Source organism: Budorcas taxicolor, chromosome 12 (genome assembly GCF_023091745.1).
Source record: "Budorcas taxicolor isolate Tak-1 chromosome 12, Takin1.1, whole genome shotgun sequence".
Taxonomy (NCBI): Eukaryota; Metazoa; Chordata; class Mammalia; order Artiodactyla; family Bovidae; genus Budorcas; species Budorcas taxicolor.
The window spans coordinates 26,074,360-26,099,297 of NC_068921.1; the positions used below are offsets into that span (position 1 = coordinate 26,074,360).

The 24,938-nt window shown below is 35.4% G+C and overlaps 1 protein-coding gene across 1 annotated transcript in view; it reads right to left on the reverse strand.

The window, feature by feature from the left end:
- The window catches only part of NBEA (neurobeachin), a 667,766-nt gene that overhangs the window by 240,695 nt on the left and 402,133 nt on the right, over window positions 1-24,938 (reverse strand). Inside the window, exons 39-40 of the mRNA XM_052650319.1 lie at window positions 23,485-23,609; window positions 3,119-3,262 (exon numbers count right to left, since the gene is read on the reverse strand). Coding sequence (XP_052506279.1) covers window positions 3,119-3,262; window positions 23,485-23,609 — 269 coding nt within the window. The remainder of the gene's footprint in view (window positions 1-3,118; window positions 3,263-23,484; window positions 23,610-24,938) is intronic.

Genomic DNA, 24,938 nt, shown 5'->3' on the forward strand with positions numbered 1-24,938 from the left:
GTTGAATTAAAATAATTTCAATGTTTTAAGTAGAAATATAATTAGTAAATTGAAAATTTTAGTTACATTAGGGTATCTTAGGTACTAATTCACATTGGTCAATCACTACAAACTAAAACAGCAATTTAAATAAATTAAGTTAGGTGTTATTGTAATAATTACTGAATTGATTGACATAGTTCTATATTATAATCATATTAGCCATTTGCAAAATACATAATAAATTGAGCAATTAATAATCACACACATTTATTTAACTTGCCTCTTGAGATGAACAGCGTGGGAAGAAAAGGAACTAAAAGTGAAACAGAAAATTGTATGACATTTAAAACTGTAGAACTTTGTTGACATTTTATCTTTATTAAAACTAAAAGAAAATGGAGAAAACATGAGAAAGGGTCAATATTTAAATCCAACTGTGCCAAAAATGCTCTGTCAGATTTTAACTTACAAGATGATTTGGGGGAACCCATATATAAAGGTAAAATTAATTACCAGGCCTATTCATAAACTTTTACGTACAGTATACTGGGAGTCCATAAAAATTGAGTTATAAACCAATTCTACATCATTTCAGAAGAGTATTTAAATATATATACATATTTATTTAAATACACTACTTGGTTCATTTTAGTTCATGCCATATACTATGAATTTCTAAGGAAGTATATTATTTATATACTTCTTAACCTTATGCAAGCTACTTAAATTTGTCTTGGCCTCTATATCCTGATTTGTAAAATTCAGGTAATATAGGTTATTACACATGAAGCTCTTCAAACACTGGTTTCTAGCAAGACATGCTAGCTATTCTTACTTTTTTTTTCCCCCTATCAACAGAAACTGACCCTAAGAAAGGCATTATCAATTAACAAATTTTAATTTCTGAGACAGAGATAAGTATTTAGACCAGAATTCGTTAGAACAATAAATTATATATATATATGGTTTAAAACTTATTAACAGCTGATTTTTTGAATGTAAAAATACTGGTTTGTAACCAACTTTTCAAATTATTTTTCTGTAACACTGTCACTATCACAGCAGTCCAGATTAGTAAACAGGCTTTAGTATTTACAAAATGAATCTATGAGACACCTACAAACTATACAGATGCTTTCTGTGACCCTTGCTTCTCGCTTCACAAAACATCCATACCCTACTTCTTTCCTCCCGCATTCAGAGATCAGGATCACATCTGTGCACTGCTGATTTAAACATGAACACTGAAGATCTGGTAGAAGATCAGTGTTTTAGGACACTTTGCAAGGTTTTTCAGACACAAGGATTCTACAGAGGCTATGAGTTAGGACCAGGTGGAAAGGGAAAGGAGCAAATCTGCTCAAAGAAAAATCTGTTTAAAAGACAGAAGTGGGAGGAGTACTGAGAGAGTGAATTGGTCAAGGGCTGCACAACTGGATTTTTAAACAGTTTACTTCAAGTCTACTTTCTTTGTTCTTCAAGTATTTTAACTTAAGGTTATTTTGAGAATTTTGCTTATAAGCATAAATTAATATTAATAATTACTTTGTCTACTATTAAAAGAGAGAAATACAAAGGAGTTATTAACCTTTATCAGATTTTGCCTCTGGTATTACTGGGCAGATCTTATCATAATAAACTTCAAACTTTGGCAATAACCAAATTTGTATTAACTAATTACCTTTAGTGGAAACTAAAGTCCAGAGATGCTAAACTAAATAACTGTATAATTACTGAACATATCTGCGAGGATATGGGAATGAGGAAAGACAACACATTATCTAAAAATATCGGGAATCATGTTTGTGAATATTCTCCAGTTCATTAGGATCAAGAGTAAGACCGGAAAAACAAAACAAAACAAAAAATTGTGGCAAAAAGAAATAATGACTTCATTTGCTTAAATTGCCAAATGGCCTCAGATAAAAATCTCTGAAGTATTTTTAACAAATACAAAAACAACAGAATCAAAACTTGAACATTTACTTAGGAATCTGAGGCAAGCATTGGTTCATAGACTTAAGATTAGTTTTGAAAAGGACAAATCATTTTCATGATACAGAATTGCTAATAACATAGGGACATCCAAGAGCTGGTATTAGAACAGCCTTATTAAACATTTTCTAGGAGAGGGACAATAATGTGCTGTCTCCAGTTTACAATCAACAATAACTTCTCTTTGGTAAAATGAGAGATTTCTAACTGGCAGAAATATGGTTGGAGACATTCCTAAAACATGCCAGGTAATTTCTGGCACACTTCTAGAAAAAGGAGCACTATTTTGCAAACAGAAGGATGATTATAAGTCCACTTCTCTGTTGCCATCCGCCACTCCGAAGTTGTATGGGGTGAAAATGCAGAATAAAGGTTAAGACTCAGCCCCTTTTGAGGCTCTAAAGCAGGAGTTTTTAGTCTGAGATCTAGGATATGATTCCACAGATTGGTTTCCAGGGGTCAGTGAGCTCTCTGTACAGGACTGTATGGGTATATTCATGAAACAATCTACTTTCATCGAATTCTCAAAGTGGTTTAAAACCCCAAAATGGTTATGGGCCAACACTAAGACATCTATAACCCATCGGGCCATTGATCTGCTGCTCTGAATTGACCTTAGACGAGCACCAGAACAGAGTGAAAACTGAGAGTGGGCATGCAGTGAATGTTTTGTAGTAATGGGGATTAGAGCTGTGGGAACAGAGAAAAAACAGAAATGGGGAAGGAATTCCCAAGAGTGACAGCAGGGAGGAAATGGCTAATTCCACAGTCACCTGGTTGAAGTAACTATTTTTCATAGCTGTTAGCATGTTAGTCACAGGTTAAATTACCATCGTGTTCCCCTTGCCACCCTCACCCCCAATCATTTAGGCAGTAAGTGAGAACAATTTGTGCTCTCCATTATTTTTTCTATATTAAAAGTTGCTCTTCATTACACAGACAGTAGATGCTATTCATTTATCATTAGCCTGATGTGTAGTTTCCTCTTTTCAATATTAGAAATGAGATAAATTATTAACATTAAGATGACTGAGCACTGTTCCAACCACTGGCACAAGCTTATTCACCAGGAGATTGACTTCAAATTCACAAACGTCGTGTGCACTTATTACTTACAACAAATAAAAAAATAACGATTTACCTGCAAGATTGTCAATTTCTTTCTCTTGGAGTAGACTGACCGCATCGTCATCTCCTTCCAGCATAAGCTCTGTCTCTGCATTCTGATTCACTATCGCTTGACTTCTGAATGTTTTCTTTGACTTTACCACGTCTTCTTCAGTCCCTAATCACAACCAAAATATAGTAAATTAGGTCACTGTGATTGTTTTACTTTCAGTAAGTGTTAGAGAAAAAGCTATTACTTTCTTATAGATATATACTGCATTTACATATTACTTTCAACTATAGAAAAATTGTACCTTTTGTATTTAGTTTGGTTTAAATAACTCTGTGAGAAAGGCAAGGGGTGTTAATGTTACAGGTGAGGAAACAGGCGGAGAAAGCCACATGCATGGTTGGGGAACCTAGAACTTGGCATTCTAAGATCACTGTACTTTCTACAAAAAAAATCTGTACTTCACCACAAACTAGGTTTTCTGATCCATAAATGTTACACACATTTACACAATTACACTTTAGTGTGAATCAGATAATCAACTGATCAGATCATTCACAAAAGTAGATAAGTATGAAGAAAACAAGAAAGCATTCACACCTGAAGGGAGAAATGGCTGTTATTGGAAAGCCACAGAAAGAGTAAGGAAAGATGTAGGCATAAAGTATAAATACTTCAAAACAGCTATTTCCTTAGCAGTGAGGAGAAGGGGATGACAGTGGATGAGATGGTTGGATGGCATCACCAACTTGATGGACATGAGTCTGAGTAAGCTCCAGGAGCTGGTGATAGACAGGGAAGCCTGGTGTGCTGCAGTCCATGGGGTCTCAGAGTCAGACACAACTGAGCAATTGGGCTGAACTGAATTAGCCGTGATATCCTTATTTTGATATATATAAAGTAGCACAAGGGCTTCCCTGGTGGCTCAAGGGTAAATAATCTGCCTGTCAATGCAAGAGATGCGGGTTCAGTATTTCCGAGTCGGGAAGATCCCCTGCCCTGGAGAACAGAATGGCAACCCACTCCAATATTCTTGCCTGGGAAATCCCATGGGCAGAGGAGCCTGGCGGGCTCCAGTTCATAGGGTAGCAAAAGAGTTGGGCAAAACTTAGCGACTAAACAACAACGAAAGTGGTACAAATGGCTAAAATTCAAACACACAAAAAGTAACTGAGAAAAATTAGTTGGCCTAGCATTAACATGTTAATCCATGTGAATGTCAGAAATTAGAATGCATTTAAATGTCTCATGGATTTGACTCCTTAACAAATATTTCAATATTTACATTCAGACATCTGCTTTGGCAGGTGATAATGAATGTGAAATTATCGGAGCTACAAGTAAATTATATATATATAGCTAAGAAATACCTATATTTCATGTCACCTGAAGTTGGAATTCAACATGGAGGAATATAGTTTAATTTACTGTGTTCCAACTTTAGTATTAGGGTATAAGGTTCAAAGAGCAGCATTAACTAGAAAAGTATCTTCACATTTCATTTGGCGTGCTGTATATATTCCTGAAATGAAAGTGAAAGTTGCTCGGTTGGGTCCGACTCTTTGCGATACCATGGACTGTAGCCTGCCAGGCTCCTCTGTCCATGGCATTCTCCAGGCAAGAACACTGGAGTGTGTAACCTTTCCCTTCTCAAGGCTATCTTCCCAACTCAGGGATCAAACCCAGGTCTCCCACACTGCAGGCAGATTCATTACCGCCTGAGCCACCAGGGAAGCCCAAGAATACTGGAGTGGGTAGCCTACCCCTTCTCCAGGGGATCTTCCTGACTCAGGAATAGAAATAGGGTCTCCTGCATTGCAGGTGGATTCTTTATCAGCTGAACTACCAGGGAAGTCCATTTCTGAAATGGAGGCATAACAAATCATTGCTATACAGTATTTTTGTATCATAGTTTCAGGGGATGCTATGGTTTTGTGTATACATGTAATTACTTTCCAAATCTTGTCATGCCTTTGGCCAAAAATCCAGTGAACAATGAATACTTTTGGTTAATTCTCCTAGGCCCAATATAGAGATTTCCAACAGTCCTTCCTGTCTACTGATATTTGCTCAACCATTTCTTGGTTAAGCATCTAGCTGTGGTAAAACTTGCACTGTAAACCAGTGTTAGCTTCTTTCTTTGCAGCATTCACAATTCTTTTTTGTTAGTGACTCAGAGCCAATTCTGTTTGCTAAAACATTAACAAATTGACTCAAAGGTAGTCCATAGAGGAGTAAAAAATACATGTTGAGGTACACAGTCATGTCACAGTAGCACTGTGTCATTGGCTGAGAGGTATACTCTGTCATCCTAGCTTTTACTGCATAATAGCATTTAGAGAGCCCAGTATAAATACAACTTAACAGTATAAAGTAATGGATTGTTAAATATATCTTTCAATAAACACTTAAGAAAACAAGCAGTACTATTAGAGATCAATGCTGCTTGGAATGCAAGGAGACTTAAATGGCTTATATGTGTAGTCTTCTTTCATTGGCCCACAGACGATTCTCATTTCTGGAATAAAAGATTGAGGACTGATTACTGAATGCTCCAGAACCTTATCTTTATTTCATTTGGAGTCTTGGTGATATAAAGCCAGCCCCACAGTGATCTTCTGGGGGCAGCTATCTATATGCTGTTTGTTGCTTGCTTAGTATCTTAATTTGAGAAATTCGAAGCTTGCACCTTTTGGAACAAAGAGGCAAATCCAAAGATTAACAACCAAGAACTCTCTCCTGAGGCCTTTATAGCCATATGTCTACTAGACATCTTCAGCTAGATATTCCTAATTCCACATTTCCCTGCTGCTGCGTCGCTTCAGTTGTGTCCGACTCCGTGCGACCCCAAAGACGGCAGCCTGCCCCTGGGATTCTCCAGGCAAGAACACTGGAGTAGGTTGCCATTTCCTTCTCTACCACATTTCCCTAAATGAACGAATTATCTCTTGTTCCTTCACCTCCTCCTATTTTGATCAATACACTTCATTAAGCCACAGACACATGATTCACCCGGTAAGGTGATGGTCTCAGCTGTAATTCAAGCCATCATCATTTTGGTTTAGAAGGCCTTGAGAGCTCCCTTATTCACACCATCCTTCATATTTCTGTCAAAGTATTATTTTATTTCAACACTAATAACTTGAAAATATTTTCCTGCTTAATATTATTTATTAACTCCTCCAATCAACAACACTCAATGCAAGGCTTATACCCTAAGATAAAATCTAAGCTCCTTAGTATGACTGATTAAGGCCTTTTATCCTCTCATTACCAGTTTTGTTTAACCTTTTCTTACTCTCCCACGAGCAATACTGAACCATTTATAGCTTCCAGAATATGTCATGCTTTCTTGGATCTCTTAATCTGTGTTAAAAGCATTCCCTCAATAAGGTATGTTCTCTCCTTCCTCCTTTGTTTGGCTAATTCCTACTTGGCCTTCAAAACTCACCTCTTTTGGGTGCCTTTCCTAAACAACCCATACTTTCGCAGTCTACATAGAACTCAACCACACTGAGCGGGTGCTCTCCATTACGAGTATGTCTTCTCCTCTGGGCTGTAGCTTCATTCTGCAGCATCAGTGCCTGGTAATAAGCACGTGTGCCACAAACACTTGCTGAACTGAAGTTCAAGTCTACACATCCCGAGTTCCCCCTCTGAATTCTTTAGGTAGGTCTGTGTGCTCTTTCCCTATACATCCATCATATCTCATAAGTCCTGCTACTACAGTAGTTACATGTATTATAATTGGTGTGTGCTTGTTATCTCCACAGAGCCTGGAAGCTCCTTCCTTGATGACTAGAAACATCCTTCTGTCTTGGTATGCCCAGTTCTCAGCACACTGCCTAGGACAGAGCAAGTTCTCATAAATACTGAATAAATGAATAAAAGTTACTTCTGGATATCTCTTAACCTGAAAATCCCAGGATGTCTCAGAGATTCTTGGTGAACTGCCTTCAGTTTGAGAGATAGTTGAAGAATCTTATGTATTAACACAAAAGGGAACTTGGTTCTTAACAAGAAATAGTCAATAACCTCCTTTATGCATGCATGAGTCAGCTTGATAAAGTAAGTTTTTGCTCATATCACAACAGTCTGTATTCTGCTTTGTCTTAAAAAAAAAAGGCTTTACATTACTCTTGTGTTATTAAAATTAAAATTTACCAATAAACAAATTGCAGTTAAAGGAATGTGAGCTCTCAAATGTATATTAAGCTTTCAGTATTACCCCCTCTAGTTTTAAAGCAGCAAAACAACTGTGTGTTTAAAAAGATATGTAGTAAATGAATTCCTACCAACATACCAGAACTTACCATCCCTGTTGAAGGATTATCAGTTTGCAGCTCGGTAAACTTCCTAATTTTATGGTACTGCACCAAACATTTATCTAAATTAACGTGTATGAGATCCAAAGGTGCTTTTCAATCACAATATCCTTTATGAATTAGACTTTCATTTATCAAAATTACAGGCAAAAAGAGGTAAGGTCTCAAAGGGCTGTCTCATTACAAGGCTTATAAACACTGTCCTTAGGAAGAATTGGTTTAACACCCAACAAATCAAAATCTGATTGGGAAGGGAATTTATCTGAGATCATCTATCTTCAGAAGACATGTTGGACTGAGAGCACCTCTTGGCCTCTTTAGCCATTCATCAAGAAATTAACGAGCGGGTACCACAAACCACCAGAAAGCCTTAGATTCGAAAATGTGAATTATGTGTAAACCTGCACAGGATAGACATATATGCTTATTTTCCAGGAAAACATTAAAATGCCATAACATTTGAATGGTTTCAGAATGAAAAAATCCCATCAAATTATAGATTCAAGAAGTCAAATCCAAAATTACACTTAAAATATTTTCCACATCATATTACAAATAACAAATCCAGGAAACTATCCTATACACGTTAGATTTCTTAGTATGTAAATATGCTTAAAGCACTGTATGTGAAAATGTTATCTAATACAGTACATGGCATTACATGAACCTAAATAAAGCTCCTCTCTCATAATATTTCTCTTAATACCAAGGATCTATATGAAACAAAATATATATTAAAAGTGAAGTTAACAAGAAAACTAAGATGTTTCTAGTGTTAGTACTGTTACTATACTCTAGCATTACTATTATAATAATAATTATCACTTAAAAGTTTTATTGTTATTTTAAAAAAGTATATGTTAAAATACAGAAATCAGACATATTAACTTATCTTGATAATATTCAGAGAATATGTCTAACTGGAAAGTCTGGACAATTAAGGCAAATAAATTATTTCATTTGCCCATCATATCTTTTTCTACTGATAAACACAAGCAGTCAGTGTACAGAAAAGTACTATTCAGTAGTTTATTTCTGTTTAAGGAATTATTCTATAGTCAACTCTAAAATATCTATACTAATAAGGAAAAAATTTAATTTATAATAATAGGTAAACAACAAATAAATTAAATATCTATACCAATAAGGAAAAAAGTACTTTATAATAATAGGTAAGCAATAAATCATGTCTGTTTTGCTAATGCACAAAGAAAAGATATAAACCCATAGCAAGCCAATTTTAGTGTGGCATATTTATCAGTTTTATATTACAGTTATTACTTATTCTTCATTGAGTTTGGAAATGTCTTTAATTTTCATTTATTACAAATATGTATCTATCTACCTACCTACCTACCTGTGTATCTACCTATATTATGTATATTTACTCTGTGAGAATCTCTTCTCAATGTTATTTGATCTGTACAATTTAAGTATATGGTCTATAACTCATGATCCTCTCCCTGCCTATTTAATCTCACTAATTTGCCAATTTGACCTCTTCACACCTTGTGATCCCCAAGAGCTGAGAGCTTTTGTTACCAAACATGCCACACTGTTTCAAACCTGTAAGTATGACATGTGGAGTTTCTCTTACATGGAATTTGCTCACCTGCCCTGTTCTTCAAGATTCAGTTTGATTACTCTCTTCACTGCATACATTTTGTATCTTATATATAGTCCCAATATACTGTTATTTTTGATATTTTTTCCTAAGTTTTTCATTTAGGTGTACTAATTAGATTTTTATTTCCAGTGCAACAAGTGTCAAAAAAGTGGCAATCAATAAATATTTGTTGAGTGAGCACATGAAAATAAATACATAATCAGTATATTAATCATTTTATATGTACAGAACTTCAGTTTAGTTCAGTTCAGTCGCTCAGTCACGTCCGACTCGTTGCGACTCCACGGACTGCAGCACGCAGGCTTCCCTATCCATCACCAACTCCCAGAGCTTGCTCAAACTCATGTCCATCTGAGCTGGTGATGGAGAGTTCTAACGAAATGTGGTCCACTGGAGAAGGGGATGGCAAACCACTCCGTATTCTTGCCTTGAGCACCCCATGAAGAGTGTGAAAAAGCACAGCACTTAAGTTACTTTTCTCTTCACATCCTTTACAATTTCCTCATCATGAGGAAGGTGAACTATGTGATTTGCAATTCTTTCCTCCTTTTTTCCTATAAGCATCCATTAAGAACATACTAAAAAAAAAAAATCCAGACCAATTTCCTAACTTCAGTTCCCTAGGCTGTTGGAAGAGGACTAAGTATTTACTAAGTGAACCCTTAAAGGATTATTGCAGTGTTAAAATGAGACAATGGATGCTGAAATACTTTGAAATGTGTGAATATTATTTATACAGTGTTAGTCGCTCAGTCGTGTCCAACTCTTTGTGACCCTATGGACTGTAGCCCACCAGGCTCCTCTGTCCATGCAAGAATACTGGAGTGGGTTGCCATTTCCTTCTCTAGGGAATCTTTCTGACCCAGGGATCGAACCCACATCTATCACATCTCCCATAATAAGCTCTTAAAATGTTTTGTTAAAATGTTGAGAAAATAAACTAACAAGAGTATTAAAAAGAGTTTACTAAGTCCTTAACTTAAAACTGAACAAGGATACAACCAATTCTTTATTGATTATAACACTGCTGCCTAAGGTTTATGCAAAGGGGGAAAAATGCAGGCTGATGTGAGGATCAAAAAACTCAAATAAGCTACCAAATGCATCTTAGGTTTTATGAGCACAATACCCAGCAGATACTGATTATTCAGTAATGGTTTCCCTTCCTTCAGTTGGGATTAATCTTCCTGTCACCATGGTGTTGTGATACTCTGTTTGTATTCATTACAAGGCAATATGAGCCTTCCATGCCGCCATTAAATCAGATGCTTCCTCAAGACAGAAAGGACAGCATGTAGGCAGGTACCAAGAAGTGTTTGTAAAGTTGAAGAGAGTGTAAATAGCTTACATTAAAAACTGTTTTCCCTCAATAATCATATCATTCACTTAAAGGTATTATTAAATAAAATGATATAAGGATCAATATATTTGAAATTTGTTTTTGATTTTGAATAGAGGCATCTTAAGAATATAAATATTTGTAGTATCTTACATAAGGGAAAAAACTGCTTTCTCAACAAAGTTGATATCTGTTTGATAATTTGTTGATAATTTGTTTTATAGAATTATATAGATGATCCATATAGTACATAATTTCCTTCCATCATTGGAAGGAGATGGAAAGAATGGAAATTTCATCTCATTTTAATTTTATGTAAATATATTAATAGGAAATTCTAACGTTTCTAAACATCTTGAAATCAGTTTAAGATGGCATTCATTTTGGGGGAAGAAATTCTTTTCAATATATAGCATTTCACAACATTTTTAGCTTGGAAAATGTGTTTTGACAAAATGGACTAGGACTATTAACGACATATGATACTTTGGCAAATTTTAAAATAGAGGTTGGTTTTTCTCATTAAAGTTGAAATCAGAGCAAGAAATACCTTCACAGAATAGTGCTTTTAATAACTCCAAATGATATTATTTAATTTCCACTTTAAGAGAAAAAGATTTTAAGATAAATATACCTCTCTGCTGATTACATGAGATATGGTGATAATATCTCATGTAATAATACATATGAATTAATGTATTACCGAGAGGTTTACAATTTTGGACATTTCAAAAAAGATGAAAAAATGCTTTTTGTTGTATTGAGAAGCCTACCACTCAAAAATATTTTATGCCAATCTTAATGGAGAGAAAAGCAGCAGATACATATATAGAACAAACTTTACTGTAACAATCATTTACTAAAAAGATAAATAATTCTCTCCATAAACAATTTAAATTCAAAATTAAATTGTCTTTGACTTTATAGTACAAACAGCATTTCCTTTCTTAAGAAGCATGAATGATGATGACAGAGAACTAAAGATCTGCTAAAGACAAGGACTAAAAAAATACTCTTCTGTACAGAATAGGATTAAAGGAAAAACAGTCTTTGTAACAGAAAAATCCTAATGGTGAAGACTGTTAAAGTGACACTGAATAAAAACACTATTGGAAAGAATGACTGGAAATCTCAGGATCTTTTTTTTCTCCTTTATATCTGATGCTGAGTCAGGAGCCTTGCTTTATCAATACAAAATTATTTTATGAAAGTATATACTTTCATAAGTGAAACAGACTGTTTCTATTCAAATAGACAGTTCCCATCTGTTGTTTCAAAAAGACTTTAAATAAGAAATCTGAAGTTACTGACCACATTTAATAAATATAGATAAAAAATCTGGACAGTTTATAGACTCCTTCCTTAGTTGTCGGTATTTTAGTCTGAATGCACTGGATTTAATCATGGTTCTTACTTCAGTTCGTTTTTGTTGACAGAGAATATATTTTACAATCCCAAATAGATGCTACCTATATCACCATAAAACTACCAAGATACTAGTTTCAAATTTATAACGAATTTGATTCAGAAATGGTAATCCTTCCCTGAACTAATAACTGATGCTACTATTTATGGTCCATCTAGCATATCATTGGATCGCATAAAATTAGAGTGCAGTATCCTTTGTGCTTTTACTAATGAAATGAGTAACTTTTGCAGACTTTTGATTGTTTTAAACGAGACACAGACCTTATATCTGCCAGTAGGCTGTTCTCTGAAAAGCACCCCCAAAATATTTCAGTGGCAGGATAAATATGCAGAATTAGCAATATGGGCATTAATTAAGATGGAATGTTGACAGATTATTCTTCTAAGTGGTAAGTTCTTATTCACATTAGTTATGCTTGTAAACGATTTGCTAGACTACAAGAAATAAAAGAAAATGGCTACCTAACATCAACAGTTATTGCTCTGTGGAAAAGGACATCAAGGACACTTGCATGTAAAAGAATTGGATCAATATTAACGTGATTTTCATTTCATGCTTCCCCAACTCCAGTAAGCTGACAATATACTCTGATTATGTGAACTGCCTCAGAGTAACACAGAAAAGGTTATTAGAGCAAGAGGTGGAAATGGAATGCACTTTTTATATTGACAGGGCCTGCTAATAGAGTATACTGATTTTCAAAGACAAGCAGTGCATTTTTACAATTTGGTTCTGATAGCAAAAACAGAATTTCATTTATTCCTAATTCAAAATATTCATATGTAAGCAGTATTTCTTAGAGCAGACCAACAAAGGGGATATTCATAAACAGCATTTTTTAACATAAAAAATGCAATTAAAAAGGTTTGAGAAAATATTGTTGAATTTAAGTACAGCATGCTAACTTAACAATCTTCTTAATGGAGTGAACACAGAAAACTGCTCTATGCTTTTTAAAGGAAATTTGATAAGCCATACTTTAAGACTATACATGATGATAAATGTAGAGTCTCTGTGTTTTAGACTGAATATTATGTGGTAGGATTCTGATTAATCATTAAGTTAAGGTGATTTCAGAATATTTTAAATAGGATTTCAATACGTTAAAAATCACATGGCACACTTGTGGAAAAAAAAAAGCTAAAACATATAGAAAATTTAGGCCAGTTTGGAACCCTCTAAATAGCATAACAAAGAGAGATAATGGATTATTCACCTTTGTGACTTCTTGAATAAATAGCATAGTGTTTGGTCCCTATGTTAAAAAGTATGCTTAGAAAAAGGTCAGCAGGAAATAAGTATATCAAAATGGTAAAGGCAGCTATCTTCACATGAGTGCCCTTTTCCTCCCTTCTTTAAATTTTTTGAGCATTATCTAGATTTTATACAATGATCATGTTTATTTTCAGGAAGGAAGGAAGGGAAGATGAAAGGGAGGGGAAAACACACAAAAGACATTTCTCACTATGAGTCTAGAGGGGTAGATGGCAGATGAATGGCAGAATGGAAAGGTTTGCAACTCTTGGAATGAAAGAAAAGATGAACTGGACAACTTGAACAGGGGCTGAGAGGGTGGCGAGACTTCCTCTGGCAGCGAATGGAATTAACCTGGGGAATGAAGCTTGGTGTTTCTTTTTTCAGATCAGTCGCTCAGTCATGTCCAGCTCTTTGCGATCCCATGGACCACAGCATGCCAGGCCTCCCTGTCCATCACCAACTCCCAGAGTTCACTCAGACTCACATCCATTGAGTTGGTGATGCCATCCAACCATCTCATCCTGTGTCACCCCCTTCTCCTCAAGCCTTCAATCTTTCCCAGCATCAGGGTCTTTTCTTTCTTAAGCCTTGCATAAAATTCAGTGTGGATATTTTACTTTAAAAATATGAGAAATGGGAGTAGGAGATGTTTTGGATAAATAAGAAACTGGCTCGGAGACATGGGAGTGTTAGTTGCTTCAGTCATGTCCGACTCTTTGTAACCCCAGGGACTGGAGCCCTCCTCAAGGCTCCTCTGTCCATGAAATTCTCCAGGCAAGAATGCTGGAGTTGGTTGCCATTCCCTTCTCCAGAGCATCTTCCTGACCCAGGAACTGAACGCACAGCAGATGGATTCTTTCATTTTAAAAAACAGGATAGTTAACAGATGGTGTTGGTATAGGTTGTTTAAAACACTTCAAAAACACCAAAGATATTTTAAATAATGTTTTTATAAATGACATTGAATGCACAGTCTGTGAATGACTGTCAGTTCATCTGTACTGAGAAACCTCTGTGGATGACAGACTAGACCAGTGGGCCAAAATTCAGCAGGTTAACTTTAGAGAGCGGAAATGTTCAATGAGACTCTTGCACTTGGAAAAATTTCAAATGTATCTACAGCAACACACTGTCTAGGAAAAGAATGGTGTTGAGATTTTGCACTATATAAAATTTATTAGTTAAAGCCTTCATGGGTGGGTCAGTGGCAAATAATCTGCCTGCCAATGCAGGAGATGCAGGTTTGATCCCTGGGTCAGAAGATCCCCTGGAGAAGGAAATGGCAACTTGCTCCAGTATTCTTGCCTGGGAAATCCCATGGACAGGAAAGGTTGGTGGGCTACAATCCATAGGGCTGTAAAAGAGTTGGACCAATTTAGCAACTAAACAATAACAAGCATTTATTAGTTAGCATGACACTTAATTTCTATGCTTTGTCATTTTCCCAAATAAAAATCCTCTTCTGCTCTGCTGACAAAGTCTTTCACAGGATAGCTCCAAACAGCCTTTTCCTTATCTCCCCACACTATCTTTTTGTTCCCCAAACAATTCATGTTGTGTTGTGTGGTCCCTTTGTCCATGTTGCCAGCATTCCACTTACTGGCTTGGGAAGATCTCCATTCATTCTTTCAAGTCTAACTAAAATTTATTTATTCAATCAGACAGCCTTATTCACTGAGTTTGTGTAACATTTTTAATATACTTTGATGAAAACACTTATCATACTCTATTTTAATTATTTACAAATGTAATTTTGGGTGCATTTTATAAAAATCAGTCTACAAATATGGGCAAGAATATGAGCAGTTCCATGCCACTCAGCAATAGATCTATCGATATAATTTTGTCAGCTCCTTATCTTTGGTGGCTTTTGACTCACTAGGTGGAAATAAAGTACAGATTAAAAAAAAAAACAATTTCAGAATTTGAAAATACCGTATTTATAGACCTATTCCATACACTGTCATTCTTCAATGTGGTTACTGAAAAGGATGAATATATGTGTTAAAATGCTGTATGTATATCTTGAAATAGCAAGGAAAGATAAGAAAGCCTTCCTCAGTGATCAATGCAAAGAAATAGAGGAAAACAATAGAATGGGAAAGACTAGAGATCTTCTCAAGAAAATTAGAGATACCAAGGGAACATTTCATGCAAAGATGGGCTCAATAAAGGACAGAAATAGTACGGACCTAACAGAAGCAGAAGATGTTAAGAAGAGGTGGCAAGAATATACAGAAGAACTGTACAAAAAAGATCTTCATGACCCAGATAATCATGATGGTGTGATCACTTACACTCACTTAGAGCCAGACATCCTGGAATGTGAAGTCAAGTGGCCCTTAGGAAGCATAACTACAAACAAAGCTAGTGGAGGTGATGGAATTCCAGTTGAGCTACTTCAAATCCTGGAAGATGATGCTGTGAAAGTGCTGCGCTCAATATGCCAGGAAATGTGGAAAACTCAGCAGTGGCCACACGACTGGAAAAGGTCAGTTTTCATTCCAATCCCAAAGAAAGGCAATGTCAAAGAATGCTCAAACTACCACACAATTGCACTCATCTCACACGCTAGTAAAGTAATGCTCAAAATTCTGCAAGCCAGGCTTCAGCAATACGTGAACTATGAACTTCCTGATGTTCAAGCTGGTTTTAGAAAAGGCAGAGGAACCAGAGATCAAATTGCCAACATCTGCTGGGTCATGGAAAAAGCAAGAGAGTTCCAGAAAAACATCTATTCCTGTTTTATTGACTATGCCAAAGCCTTTGACTGTGTGGATCACAATAAACTGTGGAAAATTCTGAAGGAGATGGGTATACCAGACCACCTGACCTGCCTCTTGAGAAACCTATATGCAGGTCAGGAAGCAACAGTCAGAACTGGATATGGAACAACAGACCAGTTCCAAATAGGAAAAGGAGTATGCCAAGGCTGTATATTGTCATCCTGCTTATTTAACTTCTATGCAGAGTACATCATGAGAAACGCTGGGCTGGAAGAAGCACAAGCAGAATCAAGATTGCCAGGAGAAATATCAATAACCTCAGATATGCAGAAGATACCACCCTTATAGCAGAAAGTAAATAAGAACTAAAGAGCCTCTTGATGAAAGTGAAAGTTGAGAGTGAAAAAGTTGGCTTAAAACTCAACATTCAGAAAACTAAGACCATGGCATCTGGTCCCATCACTTCATGGCAAATAGATGGGGGAATAGTGGAAACAGTGACAGACTTTATTTTCTTGGATTCCAAAATCACTGCAGATGGTGACTGCAGCCATGAAATTAAGACACTTACTCCTTGGAAGGAAAGTTATGACCAACCTAGACAGCATATTAAAAAGCAGAGACTCTGTCAAAAAGGTCTGTGATAAAAGGTCTGTCTAGTCAAGGCTATGGCTGACTATTCCAATAGTCATGTATGGATGTGAGAGTTGGACTATGAAGAAAGCTGAGTGCCGAAGAATTGATGCTTCTGAATTGTGGTGTTGGAGAAGCCTTGAGAGTCCCTTGATGGCAAGGAGATCCAACCAGTCCATCCAAAAGATCAGTCCTGGGTGTTCACTGGAAGGAGTGATGTTGAAGCTGAAACTCCAATACTTCGGCCAACTGATGTAAAGAGCTGACTCACTTGAAAAGACCCTGATGCTGGGAAAGATTGAGGGCAGGAGAAGGTGGCAACAGAGGATGAGATGATTGGATGGCATCACCGACTCAATGGACATGGGTTTGGGTAGACTCGAGGAGTTGGTGATGGACAGGGAGGTCTGGTGTGCTGCCATTCATGGGGTCACAAAGATTCGGACAGAAGTGAGTGACTGAACTGAACTGATACCTTGGAATGAATGAATTGCCAAGTAAACAGCAGCAATTAAGTACATGAACTTATATTAATATGAATGCTTTAAATGAAATGGTTGAAAGATATGATTCCTGCCCTCAGCTTTTTTTTAATCTCAGAATATAAAATACTTAAAATCAAAATACTTTGTGATAACTTCATAAGGTGAGCTACTACCAAGTCAAAATATTGATCCCTTTCAAAGAAGTAAGTTAGGCATTTTTATGCCTCCATGTCTTGGAAATTCCTGTTATTAACTCTGCCGCTTCTGATTAATTCCTAACCTTCTCTCAAGTCAGTTCATAAGTAATTATTTCAGTGAAGCTGATTCCAACCCACTATCCCCAGAGTCATCCATCTTCCTTCTGTTCCTTTATGAAGTACCACTTCCCTCTATGAGAACAGCTTATTTCTTTCCACTAGACCAGGATTTTTCAACCTTGGTACTACTGATGTTTTCGGCTGGATTTTGTTGTCCTTTTGATAAACTGTCTGGTGAATGGTTGGGTATTTCAGCAGCATTCTTAGTTTCTACCCTTTAGACACCAGGAACACGGGCTGACTTCCATCCCTGTTGAGAATCACTACACTAAACTAAGTGCTGTGGGGAGGCAGAAACTGTGTCTCAGCCTCTGAACCTGTACTTTGTGCATGCATGGCATGTGGAAGATACCTGATAAATGCTTTCAAATGAATGAAGCTACTTGTTTCCTCTTGAGTCAGTTTAAAGCCTTCCATCTAAAGCTTCAACGTAAAAACAGGGGAGTTGTTAAAACCTTGGTTGTTCTTATATGAAAACTTTAAAATGCATTTTATAAACATTTTATAAGTCAGCATTTAAATAATCCATTTTAGTTCTTTTAAGAGACTGTAAAACCACGAGGTAAAGATGAGATTATTTTAAAATATCCACTGGCATCAAAAAGAGCTAAAAGATGATTCCATGTATGTCTTTCTCTCACTCATACAAAAGTTACATCACTAATTTTTCAATAAATTATTTTTACAATAACCAGATCATCTGGTTCACTCAGGTATGAAGATTTTATTAATAATACACCAACTAAAATGAACTTATCAATGAACAATTATAAGAAGTCTGCTAGAGACAATATGGTATAAATAATCAAGACCACTAGGTTAAAAACTCAAATAATTCTATTTTCCAACTATTCTAAGTGTAAACTCTTCAAAAAATTGAAATAAAAAAAAAAAATGAAGTCAGATAATGTGAAGTTCCTGTCTCAACAACCATATGTAGCTGCATTAGTATTTTTTAAATTCTCAGTGCTTTTCTTGTTTCTTGAATACTGCATGTAGCATTTTACAGTAGTCATGCATATACCATCAAAACTAATTTAATTCCAGATTTATCACAGTGCTGCTTTTTCTTCAAGGTCATATCATGATGGCTTCACAAGCTTGGATAAACCAGGTGCTAAGCAGACACATCTCTGAGGAACCTAAGGATGTTCTCATTTGCAGTTCTCAGCATATCTTATTATTTATTGCCAAAGAAATGACTGATTAACTTTGTCATCTTTGCTCAAAGTTTTTTTTTTTTTTCCTCTGGCTAAACCAGCCTGCCCTCCTCTGCGATGCCTGATCAGACCTATTTAGGATGACGTCTTTGATCACAGACATGGGGGAGTCTGAGATCTTAAGCTTTGATGAAACATTGTTCCACTATAATTTCATGGAAGGGAAAGAGAGTCCAAAATGATAATTGACAGTCAACAAGATAACCAAACTTATTAAGATTTTAACTATTTTTTTGACAGCATAATCTTTCAGTGCCAGAATCTGTCTAGTTTAGGTTTTAATATACAAGCAATACATAGAATACTCCTATTTCAATCATTTGCTTATTAGCTAATATGCCTGAAGAAGAAAGTCCAGCAGATCAAAAGATGAATTTATAGTTTAAGATATTTTCCTTATATTCTTCCATTGCTATGGTCTGCAAAATTCCTGGTAATCAATTAAATTTGCACTTGAATGAGATTTTTAGTATTAGAAAATACTGAAATAGCACATTGAGTACATATGAAATTAGAACATTAAACACCAGGAAAAAAATTACATGCCTCTAGGTTTTTATTAATCACATTCCAACACCAGAGGCTGAAAGTATATCAAATCACACCAAATCTTTTGCACATGACAACCTCATAAATTATTCAACTCATTAGTATTATTAAGAAGCATGAAAAACTCCATCAGTGCTAAGGATGTTTTCCAACTGAAAAAGGTCAACCAAAAGTTTCAATAATGAAATGGAAGAGAACACTTTTCAAAGTAAATATGAAATAATTCTCTTTGAAAATATATCCAATTCTGATTATTTGTTCATTTAAAAGAAAGTATTGCTAATGTATTCGTTTTGTGGCTCCAAATAAATTACCTAAAAATATGTCATGGAATTTAAATTGCAGCTGTTTCTGCCCAGCACATGAAAGTTTAACTATAATTTAATCTGAAATGTTTGAATTGAAGAAAAAGTATAGTGATTCAAAACATATTTATTAAAACATTAACTCCACAAATTCAGTTTCACTTCTATTATATTAACATAGGCTCACATTCTTGAAACATAGTGTACCACATGAACAGAGAGACATGACCAGTGATCAATCTCAGGGACTGCTTTGATGGCCATGTAAATATTTTTTATTTAAATAATTTTAGGTTATTCTTTCAGCTTATACAACTTGGTTAACATTCTGAAAACTTAGATCACTGATTCAAATACTTCTAGCCATACTTAACATTCCAGTCATAAAATATTCTGTTGTTCCTAAAACAATTTTGTTGCCACAATGTAGATGAACAGAAAAAAAAAAAAAAACTGACTATAGATTACAGCAGAGTTTCTCTGTGCATTTAATGTTTAACTTTCTTCTTCTTTTTTTTTAATGTTTAACTTTCAAGACAGAATTGAAATACTGCAATTATTTAATACAGAAAAAGAAATAATTGAATTTCAATTTGTTCTAAAAGCTCTCTCAAAATTTGTAGGTTTGTGCTATATTTATACCCTTCATCTACATCTATACAAACCAAAACATTAAATCATTTGGATGTTAGTCTACACACTGCCAGACTTTAAGGTACTTAAAACACATTTAAATGTTTAATGGCAGGCAGAGTGGCCAGATGATGGTCTGAGTTTTGTTAGCTTTTATGAATGTTCTGGGAAAATGTGAATACAAAAGCTTTCTCTAAAATATACAAAATATGTTTTCAATTAAGTCTTTCAACATCTATTTTCATTGAATGAAGTGCTTTGTAATAATTACTGACACTTACTTCCTATTTCTTCTGAAGAAATACTTTATACATAGGTTAGAAGGCACAAAAGTGTTTGGGAGAAGATATAGGACTATGTTCCTGGCCATCTGTAATTCCTCTTTCTACTTCTAGGTACAGATCACTCCAGGGAGAACTTTTCACTCACCTCTTCACAACCTCCATACTTCACCTTACTCCCTACCCTCTACCCACTTCCTAAAGTCCTCCGATGTGAAGTTGAAGACGAGTGTTCTAGAACTGTTTCTGGAAGTAGAATTGTTTGAGTTCTTTTTTGTCTTCTACTACCCATCCTAGGGGCTTCCCAGGTGTCTCAGTGGTAAAACAGTCTGACTGCAATGCAGGAGATGCAGGAACCATGGGTTCAATCCCTGGGTTGGGAAGATCCCACGGGTTCAATGCCTGGAGAAACCCATGGACAGAGAGCCTGGCGGGCTACAGTCCATGGGATCACAAAGAGTTGGACACGACTGAGGCGACTGACCACAGCATAGCACACTCTACCTTACCTCCAGGAGTGACTACAAAGTAAACCTGGCATGGGCACCATGTAGATGTCTTGAATGCTTCATGGCATACATGTGGATGCGTAACTTAAAAACATACCCTACCTTCCTTTTATCAAAGAATCCAACTCAGGAGGGATAATAGGTTCTGATTATTTCCAATGATCTACTATTCAAAATTCATAAACAACTGTGTCATGCTGTGCTAAGTCGCTTCAGTCGCGTCTGACTCTCTGCGACCCCATGGACTGTGTAGCTCACCATGCTCCTCTGTCCATGGGATTCTCCAGGCAAGAACACTGGAGTAGGTTGCCAGGCCCTCCTCAAGGAGATTTCCTGTCCCAGGGATCAAACCTTCGTCTCTTATGTCTCCTACATTGGCCAGGAGGTTCTTTACCACTAGTGCCACCTGGGAAGCCCTCTTCAATCACTATATATTTTAAGACACATTTATATTACACAGATGTTTACTATCATCTATATCATTCATCTATTTAAAATTCAGAATTTTATATTTTAGTTTAGATACATTAATAGTGGTTACTATATTACTAAAATACATGACAGTCAATCTTAAAAAGGTGTTAATAAAAAAAAATAAGTTTATTTCTGATAAGGTTTGACATTGGTTTAGCAAAAGAGACATTTTACAAATTGAACATACACAATAAGGCATCCATTTTTATAGAGAAGCAAAATAAATATTTTTCTAACAAACCTTTTCTACAAGCAACCTGTGGAGTGACAAATGTGGTATAATCTGAATCCAAACAAATGTGGTATTGACAACTCAGTGTCACTAATAGTATTACACCAGCCCAACTTCTATTATATATTGTGTTCAGAAGTTTCTAATTTTAAATGAGCTGAATTCAACATGAATTGATGAAAATGCCTAAATGGATATATATAAAATGAAGTTTTAAAAATTTAAAGTTCATATTATAAAGCATGCATTTTAAGTAGATATTTTAAAGAATTTCTTTTGTAGGACATAAAGGTAACAACTCATTTTAAGTTGGTGTTAATTCCTTAGGTATCAGAATCCTTAGGTGATTTTTTTTTTGAGTTGATTAAAAGAAATCACCTACAGTACAAGTCAACTATTATATATATATGTATTATTTTTTTTTTTAGCACTGTCTCTCCTGTAGTTACTTTTACTGTATAGTATTATTTTAGGTATAATAGTTTTGGGACTTCCCTGGTGGCTCAGACTGTAAAGAATCTGCCTGCAGTGCAGGAGACTGGGGTTCAATCTCTGGGTCAGAAAGGTCCCCTGGAGAAGGGAATGGCTGCCCACTCCAGTATTCTTGCCTGGAGAATTCCATGGACAGAGGAGCCTGGAATCCTCACATATTTATTTTTGTTTTGATCCTCAGTAAACTGTATCAATTCATAGACTATTTATACAGTAAATTTTCAAAGCTGTGTACATTTTCTTTCTATTAAGGTTATATATTTTCTCTATTTTATCTATCAGAACATGAGTGGCATCCTCTGCTACATATTATTATGGTAAATTTTAAAACACATGGCTCACTAGTGTGTGTTGGTGCTGTTTTGTCACTAAGTAATGTTCAACTCTTTTGTGGCCCCACAGACTGTAGCCCATCAGGCTTCTCTGGCCATGGGATTTTCCAGGCAAGAATATTGGAGTGAGTTGCCATCTCCCATTCCAGAGGATCTTCTGAACCAGGGATAGAATCCTCGTCTTTACCACTGAGCCACCTGGGAAGCCCCATGGCTCACTTATTACTCTCAAAAAAAAAAAAAAAAAAAATCAAGTGACTGTGAGAATAAAAGTAGTTAATAAAAAAATATACGGACAGTATTCAATTATGGTATTTTCTGAAGGTATGTGGTTTAGAAAATTGTGACATGATCAATCAAACTTAAATTTCTTAGACCATTTAAAATTAGGTGCACAGACAGAATAGCCCTATGTACACTTTTTGGTGGACAGAAATCTAAAGTAGCAGAATTTTTATTAAATTACAAAAAAATATTTTGATATTTACTATTTATTGCACATTTTATAAAGGACAATTTAGGATGCAATTCTACTGTAGTGTGATAGCTCATGCTATCTTTAATATAGGATGGTATTTTTCAAACTTTATTTGCAGTTGGAAGATTGTGAACTTACATGGGCATACAGAAGCATTATTTATTTTATTAGACTGAAAATGATAGAATAGGGTTAAAATAGAGAATGCCATGTAGTGAGATTATTAATAAGATATTTATTTCAGTTAAATACTCAAGCATGTGCAGGTATATGTGTATATACATAACAGTCCACATGTTTGTATATATATTTCATGTATACTCACACAGTGCATGTATGTACACATACCCACACAAATTACACATAAAAATATATAAATTTGAATACAGTTACAATAGTAAATTTTTTTAAGTGAAAAAAATCTGAAAGACCAAAGTTTGAAACATGTTGAAAAGGAAAATGTCTTTACTCTTGTTTTAGGCTGTGGGAGAAGATGGTGGGTAATAACCAATTATGTGAAGTCTTCCTAATCTATTACAAAGAAGCTGAAAAGCCTAACATACATCAAAAGGGAGAAATACTGCGTTAATTAAGCGTAACCTAAATGATGCTTCACAATAAAGTAGAATGTAACATTTTTGACTTATGACATGGAGAACCTGAAAAGGTACTGAAAGGAAAAAGAACTATCAATCACAGTCACCTCACATGGAGGAGCATTCCTGTGTAAGAGGCACTGATACTCACCGTACTCAATCGCAGCTTTGAGCAATGCTTCAGCATGAGTGGAGCCAAATGCATTACGGACAAACCGTCTCCTTCGACGAAGATCATCTTCCCAGTAATCCAAACGCCAGAAATCATGCAATTGGCTAAGAATGGGAATATGAAAAACAAGAATGATTATTAATAATTATGTATAACTGGAAATATACTTTTTCAAGTTATATGAATTAATACACTGTTTACACAATAAAATTTAAAAGCTTTGCACACTTTCTTTTTATTAGGATTAAATATTATCTGGAGACCTGGGTTCAATCTCGGGGTTGGGAAGATCCCCTGGAGAAGCAAAAGATTATCCACACCAGTATTCTGGCCTGGAGAGTTCCATGGACTTTATAGTCCATGGGGCTGCTACGAGTCGGACATGACTGAGCGACTTTCACACATTCAACCCATCAAGAATGTGAATGGCATTATATATTATGGTAAATCTAATGCTTAATAACAAATACAATTACATCTTTATTTCTTTAGTCTCATTGGAAAATTAAGGTAACTTTTGAGATATGTCTGTTTTATAACTGCATTTGTATACTTATGTTTTCCTGCAAACGAACAAACTTAAAATAGTAACATTCTCATATTTTAGGCATTATAACATTCAGGTCTGCTTTCCTTACAATGTTCCTTCTTTTACTAAAAACGTTTATCACTGGGAGTTTAGAACAAATGCAGCATCAAATTACAAGTATTAATGGTACAGTTTGCATTCTTTTACACTGTTTTTAACAAGGCTTGTAAATCACAGGATAGACCTCACTACAAATAGTTTGCAATTTAATGACCATGGTTTCTTAGTAACTGAATTAAGAACTATAAAATATTGCCCACTTGGATTTGGTAGAACAATGATTAAAATAATGTGCTGAAATATTCATTGAAATAATTCCCTACTGCCCACAGCAACCTGAGAAAAGTGCAATTTTATCCATTATTAATAATACTGAATTAGAGCTGCAAAAAATTTCAGTATGTGGTAATCGTCTTGGTAAATTATTATTCTAATGCTCACAGAGTCCTTGGATGATTTTACAGCTTTCAGCTAACATAAACCATTAACAATCATGGCCATCATTGGGTAACATTGTCTAAACTATGTTACACTTTAAACCAATATTAAAAATCTACGTGATATTAGAGAAAACAACTGAAATATATTTGTTGTATAATGATGGAACATTTTACGATATCACTTTTAAGTTCAATTTAGTTTTGTAAACGGTGATGAATGCTGCTGCTTGAAAAGTCTGTTTCTCTCTGTATAATTCTTGGTGACATATACTCAAAAGATAATACCAACATTCTGACTTTCCTGAGCAGCACCATTCATAAAAACATATAAAATGCTTTCATAGAAGGTTCAATTTCAGTTTTTATTTTGATATTTTATTATATGAGAACACTGTGCTTGATTA